General features: G+C 34.4%; 1 protein-coding gene across 1 annotated transcript in view; it reads right to left on the bottom strand.

Annotated features, from left to right (window-relative positions):
• DACH2 (dachshund family transcription factor 2) overlaps nt 1–24,842 on the bottom strand; it is a 736,007-nt gene that overhangs the window by 449,552 nt on the left and 261,613 nt on the right. The window contains exon 2 of the mRNA XM_047075803.1: nt 21,037–21,075. Coding sequence (XP_046931759.1) covers nt 21,037–21,075 — 39 coding nt within the window. The remainder of the gene's footprint in view (nt 1–21,036; nt 21,076–24,842) is intronic.

Raw genomic sequence — 24,842 nt, 5'->3', positions numbered from 1 at the left:
GAGTTCTCCTAGATATCCACATGGCTGGTTCCCTCCCATTTTTCAGAAAAGTCACCTCAGTAAGGGCTTCCCTGGTCACCTTATCCAAAACATCAATTCACTCCTTTTCTCAAACTTCAATCTATATTTGTGTATATATATATATATATATATATATATATATATATATATATATGTATATTACTAGTTTACCTTGTCTGTTGTCTGTCCAAATATTGATAGATATTTATGGAATAATACTGCCTTGCTAGTTTTTTTTTTGATTATCTTTAGCCAGCCAAATGTCACTGCTTGTTGATGTTTATTCATGAATGGTGTAATAAATATTGATATTTTTCATGCTGTTGTCCCCTATTTATGCAACAACCAGGTAACTCTTTCCTTTCTCTTCTTTCAAGCAACTGTCAACTTCATGTGAAAAATATTCATATGCCTAGTAGCTAATCACATCAAAGAAATTATCTCAAATGTCACAAATAACTTGATTATTTATGTACACCTTAACTAAAGCTATTGAATACTTGGAAAGGCTCTGCTTTTATACGATTAGAGTGAAATTGCTTAGAAAAAAATACTGTAATATATTAGAAGCTATTTCTTCCAAATGGGGATTTACCAACTTATCTGATGCTATATGTTAGAGCTGATCATTATAAATCAAAGAGTATGCTCATGTAATCTTTCAGTTAAGATTCATTTATTATACTGCTCTGCTTACACACATAGACCAAAGGCAAAGTATGTCCTTAAGATGTGCACTTGAAGTCCCAATTGAATCCAAAGGCAGTTGCACTCACATCTATAGTAAAACCAGGCTGGTCCAGCCAGAGAACATGTCCACATATAATAAATAAATTAGAAATATAAAACACCTCCCTAAGCACAGAGCAGTTTATTGAATCACTGAATCAAACAAAGTAAACTGCAAAAGACATGAAAGAATTTCATGATGAAGTTCTTAAGTTATATAATGTAACTACAAAACTTTCCAGATATCCTTGGGCTATATTTTTTTTACCTTAATTCCGAACACTTACTTACATGATATTTTATATCTTACATAGCAAGGGAAGCCACAAGGAATGTGCATTCTTGAAAATTCAGGAATGTTGGGTATTTCATTTTTAAAAAACATCATCTTTTATGAGATCTTTTAATATGTGTGTTTCTTCAAAGGTTTGGAATTAAAAAAAAATCCTTTCACAGATGATAAAGAAAGGACTTTTCATTATTACTTAATAGTTTGAAAATGCCTAAATTTTCAAAAAATACCATTTAATCAGGTATGCTTTTTAATAATGAAACTTGACTAGCATTAATTAAATACATTTTAAATTATTCAAATTACTTAGCACTTAATTTAAAATGATGCTGTTCCATTTCATAAAACATAATTGATGTTCTTTGAAAACATAAGAGCATTAATACTGAATAAAAATGGAGAACACATGAATTCTAAGAGTCAAACACCACACTTCTGTTGATGTTTCCCCAAATATAATAATAATTATAATCATAATTATAACCTAATGTTCATTTACCACTTTATATATGTCAAGAAAGGATGAATAAGTCACAGTCCTATCTTCAAGGAACTTAGAGTGTAAATACATATACAATTGTAGGACTGGGCAATATGTGAGAAATGCCAAAGAAGTGGCTAAACTAAAATGCTGTTGGAATTTAGAGGAGGAAAGTAATCATCTTTCCCTTGACTCATTATATAAGGCTTCATGGAAATGCTGGTAGAGGTATCAGAGGTTTCATTTCAAATAGCAGAGGCCAAGGAAGGAAAGGACACTCATAGTAATGGAAATAAATAATAATAATTATAGCTGAATTTATTAAGTGTTAACTATCTAACACTGAGATAAGTGCTTAACATGTATTAACTCATTTAATCCTTACAACCACCCAATTAGATAGGTGCTCCTACTTTCCCCATTTTACAGATAAACTGAGGTTAAATGATCACAGAACTAATATATTCACCCAGACTGAATTATAGGCATTACTAAGTCAATGAAAATAGATTCTCATTATCTGACTCATGATTAAGCTTCTTTCCTAACTCCCCCAATTCTGTTCCCATTCCCTCAGTCTACCTGGTTTATAGAAATCATCTTTGACTCTTCTGTCACAATCCACATCAAATAATTTATCAATCAATGGGGATTTTCCCTTTGCAGTCATCCTCAAATATACTTCCTTTTCATTCCCACAGTCATTATAATCACTCAAATCCTTACCATCTTTGTTAAGCTTAGTATCCAAACCTTCCAATAGTCTATGTATAATTTCTCTAACAGGAATTTATTGTGTCTCAAACAACATGCTGAGCAATAAGGATACAAAAATGAATAAAACATACCTTCTGTACTCAAAGAATCTAGTTGATTGGCATATATGGAAGAGTAAGCAGGTTTAGCAGCATGAAGGGCAGAGGTATGAGGAAAGGGGGAACAGAGAGTGTTCCAGATAGAGAAAACATCATTTATGAAAACCTAAAAGTGGTTCAGGGGTGCCAAAGTGATTAAATTGATACTAAGGGAGCAAGTAGTGGAGATGAGATTAAAACGTGGGCAGGGGTTAGATCATAAAGGGTAGCATTTCTCAGTTCTCCACCCCAGCACTATTGCTATTCTAGGCTAGGTAATTCTTTGTATTTGGGGAACGCCCCTGTGCATTATAGGATTTAACAATATTCCTTGTTTCTATCCACTAGATGCCAGTAGTACAACCATCCCCCAGTATGACAGATGAAAATGTGCCCAAACATTGTCAAATGTCCCATGGGAGCAAAATCATCTCCAGTTCAGAACCACTGATATAAGGCGTTGGAAGTCATGCTTAAGTTATTTGGACTTTATTGTAAGATAAGAGGAGTAGTAGTGTACCACAGTGTAGAGGAGGAACTAATTCTCAAGATCAGTTAAAAATGGAGATAAAGATGAAAATAAGGTGACTATTTAATATCTAAGTGTTGTTCTTATTATTCATCAGTGTTATCACTTCAGTGTAATTGGGACAGAGTTCTACCATGTTCCCATAATATGCTGTAATTATCTATATCTGTGTGCCTTTATTCATGAGGGCTCTCAAAACCTAAAGTAACACTTTCCTGACAATTCAAATTTCCTAAATTCAGTTAAGGTCTGGGTTGGAATATTCTTACTTCCTGACTTATTGTCTTCAATGAAACCATTTGAAAAATTTTACCTTATTATAAATAGCTTTAATTCTTATGCCTACAGTCTATGTATAATACATATCACATTTTCTTAATTTAGTACTTTAAGCTTATTCTCAGTTGATTCACGTTTATAGTTAGTTTCTCAGTCAACTAAACTATAAACTCCTAGAAAATAGAGACAATATGTTCCCCATCTTATATATATTCCAGATCATTGAGCAAAATCTTGAGACAAAAACAAGTTTCATTTAAAACAAATTAAGAATCAAGTTCTCTTGTGTGATTTATCCACCATCTAGAAGAAGATTCAGAATAAAAATTAGCTTATTTTTTATATTAACTGAGGTAAATCATTATGATATTGAATGGTAGACTCTATTTTCTTAACTGTTAATTGAGATCAAAATTATCTCTGAGCATAGTTAAAGATTTTATATCCCTTTGACAGCCTTGTAGAAAAATGTATAAATAAAAAAGTATTAATGTATAAATACCAAAGATCCCACATTATACATTTGGCTTGTCCTGGAAATGAGTATTATGGATTTTTATCCTTACAGGGACTAAAATTTGTTAAGAAATAAGGGCTTGGAAAATTCCTCACATCCATATTTTTTAAAGCCTCATGTATAAAAGGTAAGTTAATTTTGACATTCTTGCTTATGTTATATTCATGGCATTTAAGTTGAATAATTTTAGTATTTTATACTCAATACCTCTAATTGTTGATGTTTCTACCATTCCTTATAAATCATGGACAATTCCAATGGAAGGGATTTCAAAATGATCATCTGATCTAGCCCTTTGTTTCAATCAAGTAGGTGGCTGAATAACCCAGGATAATTTCTAGAGGCCCAAATGTCAAAATTTTTAATTTTTGATAAATTGACAATAAAACCAAGGCACAAAATTCATTATATTTCCAATATTTTTAAAAATCTACAATAAAAAAAACTAATAGATGATCTCCTCTCATATTACTTTTCAGCCTACCAAACACATCAAAGTCATCCTATAACATCCAATTGCGCATTTATTCCAACTTTATAAAGATCTCAACATCATATGAGGACTTTAAGAGACAAAACAGATGAACATAAGGGAAGGGAAACAAAAATAATATAAAAACAGGGAGGGGGACAAAACAGAAGAGATTCATAAATATGGAGAACAAACTGAGGGTTATGGGAGGGGTAGTGGGAGGGGAGATGGGCTAAATGGGTAAGGGGCACTAAGGAATATACTCCTGAAATCATTGTTGCACTATATGCTAACTAATTTGAATGTAAATTAAAAAAATAATAAATAAAACAAGTTAAAATAAAAAATAAAATAAAATTTTAAAAATCATCTTTGTTCTGAACTTAAAGCTAATCAATGTACACTGTACTCCCTTCTCCTTCTCCCACCTCTCCATATAAGAATATTATCAGACACCATAACTTTAAATAACCTAATAGCTTGCACTCAAAAGAAGCATTACAAGATTTTCTTTGAAAGTTAAGTGACTGAAACAAATGTGTCTGTTTTCAACTACTGAACATGCTTGCTAGTTTAGCAGATATATATATATATATATTTTTTTTACCAAAGAATTTGGCAGCTTTCACTTTGTTATATGATTTGAAAATCTCTACAACACTTTTACCCTGCATCAAATAAGATCTAATGAATTAAGATATGAGTCAACTTTCTTGTATATCATGTTGGAAACTTTTCACAGGCACCCATAAGTCCCCAATATAAAAGTAACGAAGGGGTGCCAATGATGAAAGACTTTGTTGCCATGGTGTCATCTCATAAATCATCAATTATTGTCTGTTATTATGAATGTGACAGCCACATACTGTCATAAAAGGATTTGAATTCTCATCTAGTGTGAATTTTTTTCCAGACATAATTTGCTTTGTAAAAAAAAATGTCATGACAACCATAGAACACTTAAGCTTGTTATGTAATGTTCAAACATTCATGTGGACTTGGTCAGTTTGGCATTTCAGCATCCCAACCTCTTTTGCATTATTGAGCAGCTTATCGTTATAGTTCATAAATATATTTCTAAACATGGGCATATAGCATAATAGGCTAAATCCAACAGAAGCAGTGCAACTCTTTGCTATGACAACCTAAACTGATCAATTTCCTGTCACTGCTTTAAAAGAAGCACTCTCCTGTGGCCATAAATACTAATTACAAACGCAAGCCATTTGCTAACATGTTCAGTTTACAGATTAAAGCAGTTCATGCCCAATTTATCATTTAACATGTCCTCCCACATTTGTAGTGTGGTACAGAATGAATAATATCCTCACTTGTTTACAAAATCTTCAACTTGATTTCATTATTTTTGCAGCGAAATTTGGTTGTGCTGCTACAAGTTCAGTTAATTAAATGGATTTGTAAAGGGCAAGGAAAGATATCTAAATATAATTTCTGAATTGAAGTTGCAATGCTGGCTTAAAATTCCTTACTGTAAATGCTTATTTTAAAGAAGGTGGTTATATTTTATGTAGGAAACCTGGAAAATTTTTAAGAACACATGAAAGAGTGTCTTTCCCACAATCTATTCATTTCCATTAAATGAAGAGCTAATATATTTGGTTAAAACCTGCAGTGAATAATTTTATGAAGGTACTAGTTGATTCTCTGAATGGGAAATCTAGCTTTTAAAATAAAATAGTAGAATCAGGAAAAAAATGAAAAATCTATGAGGCAATACAATCATAGTACTATATAATATAATATTAAGATTATAATAGATTTATATACATTATTAATATTTATAATATTAATACATTTAAGATTATAATCTAATTCCTCCACCTGTACACATATTTTATACAAGCCTTAAATTAAAATTTATACTTCATCTTTTGAGAGGGAAGGAGATGTGGTGGGGGAGAGAGACTTTCTAATCATCTCAGAATGTGAATAAAAACAATGCTAAAAATTGTTAAACTATCTTTGGAGAATTTCGGCCTCTGACCAACACTTGTAAAAATTTAGGATCCCATTATCCTATATAGTTTTTTTTTAAAGTAAAACATTTCTATTTTCCAGCACCCAAGAATTACATGATGGACAAAGCTTTGCTAATATGTATCATTACAATTTAAATATGAAGACAAGAAAGACGCCTAAACTGATCTTTCCTATTTTATCACTAACTCACAAGCCTAGAATTTGATTTAAATATTTTTATAATTTCCAAAGCTGAATGGGTTCTTTCTGGACTTCAAATAATCACCTAGAATTTTTAGAAAAGCTGACAATTTCTCAAAATCAAATATAATAAACATTCTCCAATGGATTTTCTGAAAAAAGAAGCTGGTACTTAAAAAGTTTACCTCTAGGAATACCTACAGAATGCATTGTTTTGTGGGGTATTAGGCAAAATGAATGATGTGAGATCCCTGCTCCTGTTACTGTCTGGAAACTACTATTCTCACCAAAATATATTTTATTTATTTATTTATTTATTTATTTATTTATTTATTTAGAGCAGAGAAAGAGACAAAGAGAGGGTGGGGGGAGGGGCAGAGAGAGAGGGAGATAGAGTGAGAATCCCAAGCAGGCTCTGCACTGTCAGCACAGAACCCAATGTGGATTTGAGCCCAAGGACGGTGAGATCATGACCTGAGCTGAAGTCAGACACTTAACCTACTGAGCCACCGAGGCCCAAAATATATTTCTTAACAGGACCCTGCCACCCTCATTGTAGCTCTACCCAATAACTACTGTTAATTAATACAAATTATACATCCAAAGAATGTAAAAGTTCTTTAGTTGGTTTCCTGTGGTTGCAAAAGGAGTGACAAAGCACCTCCAACTGCAGCTGTAGCCTCAAACTTGAGGGCTCCAAAGGCCTTCTGACAGCCTGTGCTCATAGGAGCTTTTCTTTTTCTAAGCACCAGCTCAGTGCTGACATCAAAAGATTTTTTGCATATATACAGCTGCTACAACTGTATGTTTCTGCCTGTATTTTGTTACATGGACCCTTAATTTCAAAAAGCAATTTATAAAATGTCATAAGCTGCTATACAGCACTTGGAGATAAACAGAAAATAATGTAAATAATAGTAATACAATGCATTTATTCAATAAATATTTATTGAATATTGAAGACTAAATGTCAGGAAAATATGCTGCATACTGGAGATAAAAGTGACCAGCAAAACAAAGGCATGGTCCCCACTTCATGGTGCTTATTACATTGCCATAACATTTTCGCATTTCCAAAACATTGTCACATACTTTTGCTCATTTTTTGCTCTTCACAAAAATATTATGAGGGACATTCATAGGTCCATTTTTTTTTTTAATTTTTTTTTTCAACGTTTATTTATTTTTGGGACAGAGAGAGACAGAGCATGAACGGGGGAGGGGCAGAGAGAGAGGGAGACACAGAACCGGGAACAGGCTCCAGGCTCTGAGCCATCAGCCCAGAGCCCGATGCGGGGCTCGAACTCACAGACTGCGAGATCGTGACCTGGCTGAAGTCGGACGCTTAACCGACTGCGCCACCCAGGCGCCCCCATAGGTCCATTTTTAATGGATAATAAAACAGAGATTTATAGATGTTAACTCATTTGCTTGTGATCATAAAGCTAGTTATTGGTATAGTAAGGGATTAACACAAGATATCTGCCTACAAATTCAGGGCTCTTACCACTATATCAGCATTTCCAAAAGTATGTTTCAGGGAATTCTGGCTCTCTGAACAAAAAGATTCCTTTAATTAAAAAAGACTGAAAATCCTTGTATATCTTTTCCTATAGGTTCATAGAGCAAGTTAATAAATTACAGGCTCTGAGAAGACCTGTGGTAAACCTATATTTACTTTTATTTAACCCCATGTTAAATATTATGAAAGAAAGGGTAGGTGTGTGTGGTGAGACCATGAAACCTGCATGCATTTTCAAACTGATAGAAATTTTAGGGTACTAGCAACAATATGGAACTGAGAGAATTTCTCTGAGAGAACTGAGAGAACCCTCTTTCTTAGCCACCTCCAATACTTACTCAGGATTGAGAAGATCAAATTGTCCCCTAACAAGAACTTCCCCTAAATGCTGATTCTAGGATTAGGTAAAAAAAAATATACAAGGTGAGCTTGAAGCATTTTGTAGTGGTAGAAAGTAAGAAAATGCTCAAAAAAAAAATCCATAGTGATGGGAGCATGTAAAAGGTACACAGGGACAACTGAAAGAGCTCCTAATGGTGAAAGCTGGAAAAATCTAAGAAATGAAATAAATATCATAGTATTGGATTATAATCCAAAATATAAAATAAATACCTAAGTCCATACTGAAACAAACGATTGCATAAATGAATGAATAAATAAATAATAAATTATAAGTAAATAAGGGAGAAGGAAAAGCTCTCCCATGCAGAATTCCAAATAATTTCTATTGACATTCTGCCCTTAAGAAAGTGAAGCAAAACTTCCTCCCTGCCCCCCTTAACTGTGGGCTGCACATAGTGATTTTCTTCAAAAAACTTCCAAAGCAATATAAAGAGGGAGAGGGAGAAAAGTAACTTTACAGTAGAGAAACCTGACAAACACTACATAAACGGGGTGATCAAGGTCAATCTCAAGAATAAGTTATAATAATAAGGTGTACCCCTCATATGATGTGATTAAAAAAATGGCACTTTACCTCTGTGGTCTTCCTCCCAAAAACCCAATTTAACAATGAGAAAAACACCATACATATCCCAATTGAGTGTCATTCTACAAATACCTGACCTGTACTCCTCAGTACTGTCAAGGTTATCCAAAACTAAGAAAGTTTGAGAAACCATCATAACAAAGAAGAGTCTAAGGAGACATGATGACTAAATGTAAGGTGGTATCCTACTTCTTGGGGCAGAAAAAAGACATTAAGAAAGCACTGAGGAAGTCTGAATAAAGTCTAAGCTTTAGTTAATAATAGTGTATCTATATTGGTTCATTAATTGTGACAAATTGATTCCTTAATTATAAGATGTTAACAATAGGGAAACTGAGGAAACTGAGGTATGGAAACTGAGGTACCTTTCACAAGGTATGGAAAGTCTCTGTACTATCTTTGCAATTTTCTATAAATATAAAGCTGTTCTAAAATAAAAATTTCATTAAAAGAAAAAAAAAAAAACCCTGCCTCTACCCACCTTGTGCTAAGCCCAACTTTATTAAAAACTGCTTTATCTCTACATGAATTGGAGTCTTAGTTCCAAAAAACAAACAGTGATTTTTTAAGCAGAACTGGACAAATTCAAATTAAGGAAAACACAATTTGTTTTTAATGCAACCAAAAGTAAAATATGCCTATACAATTTTTAAATGGGCTGCCTCAAATAGATGTCCCAAATCCTTTCATGTAATGTTCTGAATTTGGCAGGTGCTTTACTGCCAAATGTAAATCATACTCAAAATATTAAACCACTTTATACTTAATATGTTAGATATATCAACATGTGATTTAATGGGTACTTGTAAAACTCATACAGCTTAAAGAATATAAAATTACTATTTTTGTTATTTAGGCTAATTTCATTTTAAAACAGTATAACCATACAGATCTGCTGACCAACTGTATTACAGTAATATATTATTTGGCTAGAACTAGCCATTTAAAATGAAAATGTCCAAATCATTTAATTTTCATCACAGAAAAATCAAAGAATAATTTTATTTTAATATTTAAATAAAAATATTGTCTATAGGGAGAATAGTTTATTATGATGTATCAGTCTAAAACGCTTTAAACTCTCCTAACTGCAACAAATCAAAGCATGGCTGCTATTATTAACAGACTTCAGTATTTTATGTTTTAACAGTTTTGGCATATTTTTAAAAAAAATCTGGAGCACTGCATATGTCAGACGATCTAGCACTTTGTATTGTGGATTATGAATAATATATCTTTTACATAAATCAATTGATTGAGTTACATATTATTTTTTACATCTCAGTTTTGTAATGGATTCATTTAAAAACAGGGTTTCGGGGCGCCTGGGTGGCGCAGTCGGTTAAGCGTCCGACTTCAGCCAGGTCACGGTCTCGCGGTCCGGGAGTTCGAGCCCCGCGTCAGGCTCTGGGCTGATGGCTCAGAGCCTGGAGCCTGTTTCTGATTCTGTGTCTCCCTCTCTCTCTGCCCCTCCCCCGTTCATGCTCTGTCTCTCTCTGTCTGAAAAATAAATAAACGTTGAAAAAAAAATTTAAAAAAAAATAAAAAATAAAAACAAGGTTTCATGTTTTATGGCTAAATAATTTAATACTTGCCCCTTTTTGAACATTAATATTAGCTAAAAAACAAAAATATCAAATGATAATCTAAAGTAACAGCAGATCTTTGGTTGCTGAGAGGAGAACTCTTTTGGCAAATATATTCTTTGTATTGAAAACTCAGTGTTATCAAAAACACTAAGCAGGACTCATCTTTAGGGCCTTTCACATGTATCTATCTACTGTAGAGCATGTTGCCATGGAACATAATTCCTTCAAGGACTGCAAACCAAAGAATGGCCATTTTGGCATAATAGTCCCATTTCTTAACATTATTTTGTAGCATTCATCAAGATGTATTACAAACCCTACCAATTAAGGAATAATGCATTGCCTTTTAAATGCACTCATACTGGGTCATAGAATCAACTCCATTTTAGCAATTAGTTAGTTACACTGGCAAACTTTTAAGATTAGGGCTATACAAGTATAGAAAATGTCACCACTGTCTTTGTAAATTAATGACATGTTCCCCATTGCATAATAGGTAGTTGTCAGCCTTTCTTCTTTATCCTGTCTCAGTCATTTAGTTAAATCTACCCTGCACCCTCCAGAGAAATTCATGGTCTGTCACCCTACTTCCTGGTATCTAGATTTATGGATATTTTAGCAGCTTTTTCATTTTCATATCACTAGGCAACTCTTCTAAGTTTTTTTTTAAGATAAACTTCACCTGAACATTAAGACAAGTATCCTACTACAAAGTCCATTTTCCTTCTATAAGTCCACTTTCCTTTCATTTACATTAAAGAAACACACAGCCTGAGACCTAATGAATTGTACCTTCACATTATTAAATGTAACATACAGAACATTGCACATTATTATGCTACACATGGCCAAGAAGTTTTAGTATTCATGGGATTATGGTAATTAAGTGTTCCTTCACTTTGGGTGATATGACACTTGCTTGACTATAATGTCAATCCACTTAAAGTCTGTATAAACAACATTATCTTAGTCATTCTGCATTACATTTCCAACTGTGAGCAAAATTACAAGGTCAGAGTGGACAAGAATGTAGGTAATCCCAAGGAAACTTCATGTAAATGACTTGCTCAAGGTTCAAACTGGGTATTCAATAATAGCAAAAAGGAGTATTTTCCATAGTAATATAGTATTATTATCTAGATACCATCCATGGCAAAACACATTGATATTCTTGGAGATAGAGGTAAAGATAAAAATATCCATGATTTTGATGTTTTGTAGATAAAAGATAAATGTTGTTTGCAAGGCTTTGTTTAATCTAACAAGTGTCAGTACTCCTTAAAAGAAAGAAAAAGGAATAATATAAAGAACAACTACAAATGGTTTTGTAAATAAAGATCCGTTAATATTAACATCTCAAATGTAAACAGAAGCACTTTTTAGAAACACAGATGATAAAGGCAATACAACAATGCTTGTATTCTCTCCTTTCCTATTTTCATAATAAATACTTGTCAGCCATATTTATTTTTTTAATTAATGATTTTTCAATAGTCTTGTCAAACACTTAGTGTGTTATGTCCAAGAAGTGCTGTTCTGAAAATGTTCTGATTTAAAGAAACTAGTTTAAGGTTTTGTGTGTTATCTTGTGTTTTAAGTGATTTGTTTAGTGCTTATTGAGTTAGATAACCTAATTAAATACCCACATAGGATAGGTAGGGTCTAGGCAAAATTAACCTAGAATAATTTGGCACAAGTTCCTCTGAACTTGTGGAAGTAACAGAGAAAGCAAAATAGTGGTTTTCAGAGTATGCTTAAACTATAAGATGGGGTTCCAATTAGCAAAAATAGCAATCAAAGTTCTTAAATATGAGTCCCATAGTGAGTTCACAAATAGTTCACAAATTCACAAATAGTTCACAGATAGATTAAACAAGGTAAAAACACTCAAAAGCAACTTATGTGGGATTCTCTAGGCTTATTGTCACAGTTGAACAATGAGGTTTACATATGGGAATTGTATTAAACTGAAGATATCTGAACGAAGTGTGGAACCACAATTTTCTTGTAATATCTGATTGCTACATTGTAAGAAGTTAGTTTACCTCCCACCAATGCCATCGTCAAAATTTTTCCCAGGACTACTTATAGAGAAGCCCCCCAAAATGTCATCATTATAAGAGATAAACTGATTTAGATTTTGTTTGCCAGAACTGCCATCTTCCATAAGTAGAAGCATCACTAAAAATATAACTATATTCATGTCCTAAAAGATTTCTTTTTTAAAGTAATTGAAAATAATAGATATTCTATGCAAGAGACAGGATATACGTGTGTGTGTAAATGTGTGAGGGTATGTGAGTGTGTTTGTGTGGTATACTGGCAATTCCTGGAGTTTAAATAAAATCAGTTTCAACTGTGTACCTTTTCTACTTTAATCTCTTACAATATTAGACAGTTACATTTCTAACTGGATGTTCTTTCCAGTACACAAAGCATCTAAGAAACTCCAAAAGCTCTTTGTTAAACTCCAGGGTACAGTTCCAGCTCTTCCTAATCAAAAATCTTTCCAAACGGGGCGCCTGGGTGGCTTGGTCGGTTAAGCGTCTGACTTCGGCTCAGGTCATGATCTCACGGTCTGTGAGTTCGAGCCCCGCGTCGGGCTCTGTGCTGACAGCTCAGAGCCTGGAGCCTGTTTCAGATTCTGTGTCTCCCTCTCTCTCTGCCCCTCCCCCGTTCATGCTCTGTCTCTCTCTGTCTCAAAAATAAATAAACGTTAAAAAAAAATTAAAAAAAAAAAATCTTTCCAAACATAAAATCCAATTTGTTAACCCCCCTTATCCAAAAAGAAATACAGTATATACAGAATAGTCAACCTGACTCCTCCTTCTACTTTAAGTAGTTATGTGCAGCGTCATAAAAGCACTATTGGAATCAAATCTTATGTGAGTTGAAAATATTGAAAGCCCTCTTCTCTGAATCTGAAATGTACATAAAAAGAACTTGAAAGAAACATAAAGCCATAATAAATTGTAGTTGAACTTCCATTGTATTTCAGCATTTATAATGCGATGATTCAGAATAGGAAACATTGAAGATTAATTCAAAATGGTGTGTTACTACTGTCTTGTACTCATAATGCTGAGATTATTTGAATTAAGAGAAATACAAAGATAAATAGAATATAAATAAGAAACACTTATAATCTTAACTATGCCAGAGGGTGTAATAACACTTTTCACAAATTGATAAAATTTAATATTGTCTTTATATTTCATGCACAATAAATAAATTATATCTTCAGGGAAAAGGGAAGGTATGTATTATATAACAAAAGTTATAATATGTCTCTAAGAGATCTCTTGGTCTAACATCCTAATTTTACAGATATGGCAATTGATATCCCAAGCCATGGAGTTATTTTCAGAGTTGTTTTAAGTCCATGGACTTCTCTGACTCTTTCCAGAGGTCTTCCTGCTATACCACACTATCTCATCAAATGAGGCTTTATGAGAAAGTTCTTTGTAACCTGGAAAATACTTTACAAATTTTAAATAGTATTCTTATCCTTATCTGAACTACATATGTTTTAAAATGAAGAATAATGACACAAATAGTTTCAGTAAACATTGTTATGTGCACTAAGTGATCAGAATCAGTGTTTCATCTCTGTGTATAATCATGAATGAGAATCAATAATATAATTATTTTTTCTTAAAAGGAATTGTTTGTTAAAGATATCTACTACATTGGCAAGAATGTGAGAAAATAGGATCTATTGTATAACACTAGTGGGAGTGTAAATCAGAACACTTTTGGAAAACAATTTAGCAATAAATATTAAAGTTGAAGATGTGCATAGCTCACAACTCAATGATTTTACTTCTAGGTTTATACCGCAGAGAAATTCTCCCACAATGTCACAATAAAACATGATGTCCATTTACAGCACTGTATGTAATAACAAAGAAATTGAAAATAACCTAAATGTCCATCAATATAGTAAAGAATAATCCAACTGTGGTATACTTATGCAATTAAATAGTAGAATGGACAATTAAAAAGTAAATGAACTAAATCAGCATGTATCAACATGGATAAATCTCGAAAACATGTTAAAACAATGATTACAAAAGAATGATATAGTACCAAACCATTTAGATACATTTTAAAAACACAAAAACGAATACTGCATAAACACACTCTAATGAAGGGTGGAAGAGAAAGGAGATTAGTGTTAGTCATATCAATAATGCTTTACAGATACATTTTTAAAAAATGAGCTCTGAATCAAATGTAGCAAAATGTAGACTTTGTTATTGGTCAACGAATATCTTTCATTATTAAACTGCTCTTTGTATTTGAGCTAATTTATAATTAATCTTGCTAGTTTATTACCCAATCAAAATGGTGCTACAAAATTGATCTCAGAATAATGTCATTTTTTAGTAAATATAGATATAGATGATATAGATATAGATAGATATAGATTAGATATAGATATAGATATAGATATAGATATAGATATAGATATAGATACAGATATTTAAAGTGTTTTGGTAATTAGTCTGATTCCAGTTGTCAGGTTATAAAATATACTCATCCAAAGTATATGAGCTTTGTAATCAGACAGACTTGATTCAAAAGCTGGCTCTGATATTTGTTGGCTGAGAGGCCTTAGATAAGTCATTTAACCTCTGTGCCTCAGTGCCATTATCTGTAAGACAAGATCAGAATAATATCACCTACTTTGTACGGTTGTTATGAAGATTAAATGAACTAACATAACCTGGGATATGAGGCATCTGGGTGGGTAGGTCAGTTAAGCCTCAGACTCTTGATTTCAGTTCGGGTCATGATCTCATGGTTCATAGGATCAAACTCTGCATTAGGCTCCGTGCTGACAGCATGGGCCCTGCTTGGGAATGTCTCCCTCCCTTTCTCTCTGACCCTACCCTGCACTTTCTCTCATGTTCTCTCTCTCTCTCTCTCTCTCTCTCAAAATAAATAGTAAATATTTTAAAAATAATAAAATTGGGGTGCCTGGGTGGCTCAGTCAGTTAAGCATCCAACTGTGGCTCAGGTGATGATCTCGCCGTTCATGTGTTCAAGCCTGGCATTGGGCTCTGTGCTAGCTGTTCAGAGCCTGGAGCCTACTTCAAATTCTGTATCTCCCTTTCTCTCTGCCCTTCCCCCACTCGTTCTCTCTCTCTCTCTCTCTCTCTCTCTCTCTCTCTCTCAAAAATAAATAAAACATTAAAAATTTTTTAAAAAATAATAAATAATAAAATATAAAATAAAATAAAATAAAATAAAATAAAATAACCTGGGATATCATGTCTGGAAAATGTTAGATATTATCATGTCCTGGCAAAATGAAAGTAGGAGATGTTTATTGAAATTTTTCCTGAATTATCTCATTTATATGTCTACACTGGTTTATTGTATCAAAGAACATTTCTTAAATTATCTGTAAGAACTAATCAATTAACTAAGAATTTCTAGTTAGAGTTTTTACACAATAGTTGTAATTAATTAGTATATTTAAACATGGTTCATCTTTATCACACAACAGATTACTTGTGGTCAAAACTATTTGACGATCTAGAGAGGGCAGCACAGTCTACTGAAATTTTATTTAAGTAAATATCACTTATTTTGCAAATTGTCATATGTGTTGACCAATTGCCCAACAATTTCTCATCTTTCATATATGCCTGTGTTAAATCTGCAACGAGAATAATTTGCTGACAAAGGACGGGCATTTTTAGTTAAAAGAACTGTGAATTCTTTATCTTTCTTTTTCAGTTTTCTATTTTTTTAAATCCTCTGATAAGTTTCTCACCACAAATGACAATATTAACTGACTATCCTAAGGATATACGGTGCAGATCATAGGAGCCATTAAAGCAGGTTTAGCAATGGATTTTTTTTCTTTTTTTTTTTTCCTAGAAAGACTGGAATTTAATTGTTTCCTTTTTAGACAAATATGCTTTTGAATTGCCAGTGATGAAAGGGGTATACAAATATTAAAAGCATTGTAGCACAGTGAGATTACATTCTAAGGTCCAAGGCAAGACAGATAAACAAATGAAGTCTCACATTAGTCAAAGAGTTACTTCTTAATAAAATTTCAGATAACTAACTTTTGTTTTATATTTGCCAATGCCAATTAAAAGTTCAAATGAACTTTTATTAACTACTTACATTTCTTTTATTTCCTTTTTTAACCATGTATAAAAAATAAAGGATTTTTTAGAAGAAATTGGAAATTTGTTGAAAGACAAGTCAACTTAAAATTAAAAGAACACATGCTATATATATATATATATATGGCTTTCTTATGGCTTTCTTCCTATTAAAGCACCAGAAGTTTTAATTATGTTATGTGACAGAACCTATATTTAAATGTTCTCTTTGGATGTGGAAGTAATGATCTTTCATATTGCATTTCATTGATAAATATGAAAGCAAAAAATTCATAATTTTCAAACCAAATTAAGGAAGAATTATCCTGGTTATTTCCATATAGCAAGGAAAAATCATGAAATGCATAGCCGCAATTTTGAGTATGAGGAGAATTATTTACAAACACTCCATCTATTTTTTTAATTAAAAAGAAATTTTTTAATGTTTATTTATTTTTGAGAGAGAGAGATAGCAGAGTGTGAGCAGGGGTGGGGAGGGGCAGAGAGAGAGAGGGAGACACAGAACTCAAAGCAGGATCCAGGCTCTGAGCTGTCCGCACAGAGCCCGACACGGGGCTCAAACTCACAAACTGTGAGGTCGTGACCTGAGCAGAAATCGGAGGCTCAATCGACTGAGCCACACAGGTGCCCCAACACTCCATTTATTTTTAATTCACTTTACATGGATCTTTCTGTCATCAAGGTCTTTGGGTGTATTTATAATATATTGTGATTTTTTTTTAATTACGATATCTAGAGGATTTACAATTTAAAGCAAACTGAGAGCCCATGGGCTAGATGCAGACCACAGATGATTTTGCTTAACCTGCACAGTATTTCTTTCTTTTTCTTTTGTTTTTGTTTTGCTTTTTATTGAGTTGGTTACCAACATTTAAGAAGAATTAGGGAATTTCAGGTAAAAATCTGCATCCCCAGCTTCTCTTAAAAACTCAGAACCTGGGGGACCTGGGTGATTCAGTCAGATAAGCAACCGACTCTTCATTTCAGCTCAGGTCTTGATTTCAAGGTTGATGAGATCAAGCCGCACATCAGGCTCCATGCTGGGCATGGACCCTGCTTGAGATTCTTTCTCTCCCTCTCTCCCTATGCTCCTCTCCCTCTACTCTCTCCCACTCTTTTCTCTCTCTAAAAAAAATTAATGAAAATGAAAAATAAAAACTGAGAGCTTAACAACATTGGGCCTACATTCCCAGATGGTAGCAATAAGTTGAGCTAAGTAATAGCTGCCACCTTTGGAAAGAATACATACTCTCTAGGTCACCATAGTTCCCACCAATCCCTATTGCTTATGGTCTTTCATTTACTTTACCAGCCTTGCCTCAGTAGGCATTAGAGTTTGCAACTCTCCTGTTTCTCTGTAGTTTATGCGAGTGAATCAGTATATATACTTTTAAGAACATTTAATGGTTTTTCTCAGATCACAGGAAATGTAAGAATGCACTACCTATATATGTACATATGTAATGTGTGCTCTGATCAATATAAAATAAATCTATAAAAACCTCTCTGACCTCAGCCGCAGCAATTTCTTACTTGACACATCTCCAAAGGCAAGGGAATTAAAAACAAAAATGAACTCTTGGGACCTCATGAAGATAAAAAGCTTCTGCACAGCAAAGGAAACAGTCAACAAAACTAAAAGGCAACCGACAGAATGGGAAAGATATTTGCAAATGACATATCAGACAAAGGGCTAGTATCCAAAATCTATAAAGAACTCACCAAACTCCACACCTGAAAAACAATCCAGTGAAGAAATGGGCAGAAAACATGAATAGACACTTCTCTAAAGAAGACATCCAGATGGCCAACAGGCACATGAAAAGATGCTCAACGTCACTCCTCATCAGGGAAATACAAATCAAAACCAAACTGAGGTATATCCTCACGCCAGTCAGAGTGGCTAAAATGAAGATCAGGAGACTGTAGGTGCTGGCAAGGATGTGGAGAAACGGGAACCCTCTTGCACTGTTGGTGGGAATGCAAACTGGTCCAGCCACTCTGGAAAACAATGTGGAGTTTCCTCAAAAAATCAAAAATAGATCTACCCTATAACTCAGCAATAGCACTGCTAGGAATTTACCCAAGGGATACAGGAGTGCTGATGCATAGGGGCACTTGTACCCCAATGTATATAGCAGAACTTTCAACAATAGCCAAACTATGGAAAGAGCCTAAATGTCCATCAACTGATGAATGGATAAAGAAATTGTGGTTTATATACACAATGGAATACTACTTGGCAATGAGAAAGAATGAAATGTGGCCTTTTGTAGCAATGTGGATGGAACTGGAGAGTGTTATGCTAAGTGAAATAAGTCATACAGAGAAAGACAGATACCAAATGTTTTCACTCTTATGTGGATCCTGAAAAACTTAACAGAAGACCATGGGCGAGGGGAAAGAAAAAAAAAAAGAGAGAGAGAGAGGGAGGAGCCAAACCATAAGACACTCTTAAAAACAGAATAAACTGAGGGTGGATGGGGGGTGGGAGAGAGTGGTAAGTGGGTGATGGGCATTGAGGAGGGCACCTGTTGGGAAGAGCACTGTGTGTTGTATGGAAACCAATTTGACAATAAATTTCATAAAATAAAATAATAAAATAAAATAAAATAAAATAAAATAATAAAATAAAATAAATCTATACAGGGGCGTCTGGGTGGCTCAGTCAGTTAAGCGTCTGACTTAAGCTCAGGTCATGATCTCGCAATTTGTGAGTTCCAGCCCCATGTTGGGCTTGCTGCTATCAGTGCAGAGTCTGCTTTGGACCCCCTCTCTCTCTGTCCCTCCCTCACTTGAGGGCTCTTTCTCTCAAAAATAAAAATTAAAAAAAATAAATCTATAGTGATAAACTACTGTTATAATTAATTAAATAAGAGGGCATTGCATTAATTTGCACGTCATTTTACTAGTAAAATTAAAATACAATGAAAGTAAATTTCAATGTCTGAATTCAATTGTACTCATATAAAATAAAAAAAAATTACTTTCAAAATCCCAAACCTTAACTCAAAACTCAGTCCATTTAAATTTTTCGGTTAAAATCATTCATTAATGAAATCTAGTGGGTTCTAATCTCCCATAACACAAAAGTGTCCAATGGAAAGTTTGGCACTTAAGGAGGTGCATCCACTGCTTCAGGTCACTTGGGTATTATTTAGTGTGCATGATATTTAAAAATAACATTTAGTATAGGAAATATCCCAGATATTGCAAACATCACCATAGTGCTTTCAATTTTCTATGTTGAAAATCCAGAATAAATCACATGGTGTGGTTCCCTTCTCCCCCACAACCCTGTGACATTTTTTTATACAAAAATATGGATAAAACATGTATCAAGGGCAGCCCTGAAGATATTGGGGAAAAGTCCCCAAAGGGTGACTTAACGTGAGAAGGGTACATGGAAGAGAAGAGGGGGCAGTATTGCCAGGCAATATCAAAATGAACTTTATAGGATGCCTGGCTGACTCAGTCAGTAGAGCATGAGACTCTAGATCTCAGGGTTGCGAGTTTGAGCCCCATGTTGAGTGTACAGATTACTTAAAAGATAAAAAAAATCTTTTTAAAAAATGTACTTGAGCATGATGGGTTGCCTTCCTCTTCCCTTGCTACTCTGAGTTACTGTCCATTATTTTCCCCATTACAACCTAAAAGGTATAAAGCCTACAGCAATATGGTATCTCTGATTGCAATTCAACTGAAATTGTCATAGATATTTCAGGAAGTTTCAAGCATAAATCTTCCTAGATTTCAAACTATTTTTTAAAAATATATTTTTAGAAAAAAATAATTTTGAATATTTTAGAACTACTAGCATGCTTACAAAATATACCCATGCCTAATGCTTAGAATAATTACAGAAGAATAGATGGCCTATTTTTTTTTCCATTATTGCTATACCACACTTAATAGTCTGTGCTGTCCTTCAAAAGTGAATGTACCTTCCTAAGCATTCCAGAGTCATGAGGGGAGTGAATTATCTTCTCACTGTTTTACAAAGTTGTCATGGTTTTCATGTCAGTGACCCTCACTCAACCCACATCAATTTTGTAGCCTTTCTCTAGACTCTGCTTTAGTTCCCAGGGAAGGAGTTACTTCCTGTGGCTGGAAGTCATCTCCCCACTGCATGGTCCTAGGATCCATTCTCAGTTAAGAGATATAAATGATTACTGTCAATAGTGAAACTACAGCAACACAAATTAACTAGTACCTTCAAATAGACAGGATCTAATTAGCTATTTGGATTTCATTTTTCTTTTTACCAAGGATTAAGAAAGATTCAACATTTGTTCTGAAACATTTCAACAGCTCTACTTTCTTACCTTAATAAGTATAGTACAGGAAACAAAATTATTAAAGTTGGGCTGAATTTGTACAGGCTCCAGGACATTCCCAGAAAGTTGATTTTAAAAAAATAAATACATAAATACCTGTTAACAGCTTGTTTTCTTGTCATTTGCCTCTTCCTTCTAAAAGGAGAGTGTAGCAAAAAATAAATAAATAAAACTGGTTAATCAAGAGTTCTGGATAGTTAGCTTCCAATTAATCAAGGCTTTATTATATTTCACACACACAAAAATCTTAAATTCTTCAAGAATTTTAGATAGGTTACATACAATGAAACACCAGCAAGGAAGAGCACAAAGAAGGTAGAAAAGCCTGAATTGTTATTAGATAATGTTTTAAATTATATGGACAATGGTATTATATTTCTGGTCTAATCCCCACTGGGTAAAGAATAATCTGAAATGTCATGTGGTTTAGGGCTTTTCCATATATTAAGGCAAGGAAATAAGATTATAGATTTCTGTTTATAAAAATGGCCTCGGGTCATAACAATTCCAAAAAAAAAATTCAGCAATATTGAATCTTCTTCCTTTCTCTCAAGAGTTTTCTTCCCATCCCAATGGGTGTTCCAATACTTTTAAAGGAAAAAAAATCCCCTTCTAGGTTTTTTTTTAAATTTTTTTATTTGGCCAACAGGATGATGACAGTGAGCCAATATCAGTTTTATGCCTTAATTTTCTAAACATGGAGCCATGTAATCACATAGCTCACTGTATACTTATTTCTGGAGCAATAATGAACTATCTTACATCCTCCCCAAAAGGGTTACACACACACACACACACACACACACACACACACACACACACAGAGTCATACACACATCCACACAAAATAAACACATGCAAAAGAGATCAATAAAAAAAATCCCACAAGATTAGCTTAATTAAGAAAGCAAACATTTTTTTTCCAGTAGTATAGTATTTCCCACTGTTTCCAAACTCCTTAGTGAAGAACAGTGAAATCTAAAACATATTGCTTCCAGAGAAGATGGCAGAGTAGAAGGACCCTTGGCTCACCTCGTCCCATGGTTAAACCTAGATAACATCCACATTACAGTAAATAAACCAGAAAACGACCCAAAGACTGACAGAACAGACTCTCCATAGATAAATGTAGAACAGATGCCACATTAAAGAGGGTAGAAAGGGCAGAGATATAGTTAAGAGTCAAACTGACATGTAGGACTGTCCATGGAAGGGAGGGATGCCTTGGGCAAAGAAAATAAAGGGGAGCAGACCCTACACCAAACATGATAGGCATGGGGAACCCAAAGTGGGAAGATGAATCTCCGTGATATTTGGCTTTGAAAACCAAAGGAACCTAACTTTGTTTGCTCTTAACAATCAGTAGGGCTTAACACATGGAACTTTAAAATTCAGCAACTCCACTCTGGAAGATCCAGAGGGCAATTGCAACCTGAGTGCCTGCCATTAAATAAACAGCATAACAAACAGCCCCACTGAAATACAGCATAGAAGCAGTGGTTTGAAAAATGCCTGGGGTATACAGGAAGGAGATTTATTTACTAATGTCAGAGCAGGTGCTGGGGAAGAGCTCTTTGAGGACTTCTAGAAAAAAAGAGCTGGCAGGGGGCATTTCCCTCTCCTGCCCCACAGCCTACCTACCCAGACAATTGTGTGAACTACTGCAGATGAATACTTTCCACAAATCTTGCCCCACCCCTGTGCTCATCTACAGACTATCCCCTCCATCCCAGATTGGGGAAGAGTTTTCCCAGGGTGGCTGAAGGTAACTTCCTGCAGTACAGCAGCATAGACCTTGCTGACACTGTGCGCCCCACCCCACATTCTCCTATAGACATGCCCTCTCCAACAGGCCTTTGTCAGGAGACCATCCAAAGTAATGCCATAAGTCTGGCAGGGTGAAGCAAACATGACAGAGGCCACCACCACTCCAAAGTGATCCCTGCCCTAGGGAAAGAGGAAGATACCCACACATGCAATTCTGACTGCAAACCCAGCAGAGGCATATACATCTGCTCTGATTCTAGGACCCGCCCACCAATGACAGCTTCTCAGGGGACAAGATAGGGAGAATGCCCTGCAGTTTGGTGCTGTCATAGCTCTGGCAAATGCCTGGTCTGATTCAACTCAAGCCTAAGGCAGCTTCAAACTCACTAACACAGGGACCAAACCATGACTACAAGAGGCAAAGAGAGCCACTGCAGATGACTGTACTGAAGGTAAAAACAGCTCAGACACAATAATAGCAGGGTATATGCAAAACATAGAATACACCTTTGATGTGCCAGGTTATGGAAAACAGGGGACATTGCATTGCAGCGCATGACAAGACCTCTTCTTCATAACGTCACTTCTTTCAAGAGACGGAGACTTACCTGACTTTCCTAACATATAGAGACAGACACAGAGAGCTAGACAGAATGAGGACACAAAGGAATATGACCCAAATGAAAAAGAGGATGAAATCACAGCAAGAGAATTAAATGAATCAAAGATAGGTAATATGACTAATAGAAAACTTAAAGTAATGGTCATAAAGATAATTCACTGGACTTGAACAAAGAGTGGAAATCCTCAGCGAGACCCTCAATAAAAAGATAGAAAATATAGGGGGTGTCAGTGTGACTCAGTTAGTTAAGAACCAGCTCTTGACTTCGGCTCAGGTCATGATCTCACAGTTTGTGAGTTTGAGCCCCACACTGGGCTCTGCACTGACAGTGTGGAGCCTGCTTGGGATTCTCTCTCCCTCTCTCTCTCCCCCTCCCCTACTCATGTGCTCTCTAAATAAATAAATAAATAAATAAACTTTTAAAAGATAGAAAACATAAAAGAGAACCAATCAGAAATGAAGAATTCAATAACTGAAAATAAAAATACACTAAAAGGAATAAAGAATAGATTAGAAGAAGCAGAACAGATCAGTGACTTGGAGGACAGAATAAAGAAAAGCAATCAAATTGAACATGACATAGCAAAAATAACAATAATAAAAAAATGAAAATAGAGACACTCAGTGACACCACAAAGCATAACATTATCATTATAGGGATCCCATAAAGAGAAGAGTGAGAAAAGGGGATGGAAACTGTATTTTAAGAGATAACAGCTGAAAATTTCCAGAATATGGGGAAGGAAACAGAAATCCAGATCCAGGAGACACAGAGAGAACCCAAAAAAAGCAACCGAAGGAGGTCCACACAAAGACACACAGTTACTAAAATGGCAAAATGTGGTGACAAAGAGAGAATGTTAAAAGCAGAAAGAGGAAAGAAAACACTTACATACAAAGGAAACCCCATAAGGCTATCAGTTGGCTTTTCATCAGAAACTGCAGGATTAAATGGAGTGGCATGATATATTCAAAGTGTTGAAAGAAAAGAAAAAAAAAAACTACAACCAAGAATACTCTATCCAGAAAGGCTATCATTCAGAATAGAGGAAGAGACAAAGTTTCCAAGATAAACAAAAGTTAAAGGAATTCATCACCACTACCAGCCTTACAAGAAATCTTTAAGAGGATTCTTTGAGTGGAAAGAAAACCACAAGCAAGAGTAATAAAAGTAGGAAGCACAAAAGCATTAAAATCAATTATACCTATAAAAATCAGCCAAAGTATTCACAATATAAAAGTATATAAAGTATTACATCATATATCTAAAATGTTCAGGGAAGAGGAGTAAAAATTTAGTGCTTTTAGAATGGGTTTAAACTTAAGCAACCATCAACTTAATATAGACTGCCATATGCATGAGATGTTATATACAAGCCTAATGATAACCACAAATGAAAAACTAGTAATATATAGGCAAAAAAATAAAAAGAATCCAAGTATGTCACAAAAAAAAAGCCAGCAAACTATGAGAGAAGAAAGCAAGAGAAGAGAGAAAACTACAAAAACAACC

Source organism: Lynx rufus, unplaced genomic scaffold (genome assembly GCF_022079265.1).
Source record: "Lynx rufus isolate CCGP_SWC_20201006 ecotype Redwood Valley unplaced genomic scaffold, mLynRuf1.p SCAF_14, whole genome shotgun sequence".
Lineage (NCBI taxonomy): Eukaryota > Metazoa > Chordata > Mammalia > Carnivora > Felidae > Lynx > Lynx rufus.
This window is presented reverse-complemented; position numbering and strand designations above follow the sequence as displayed.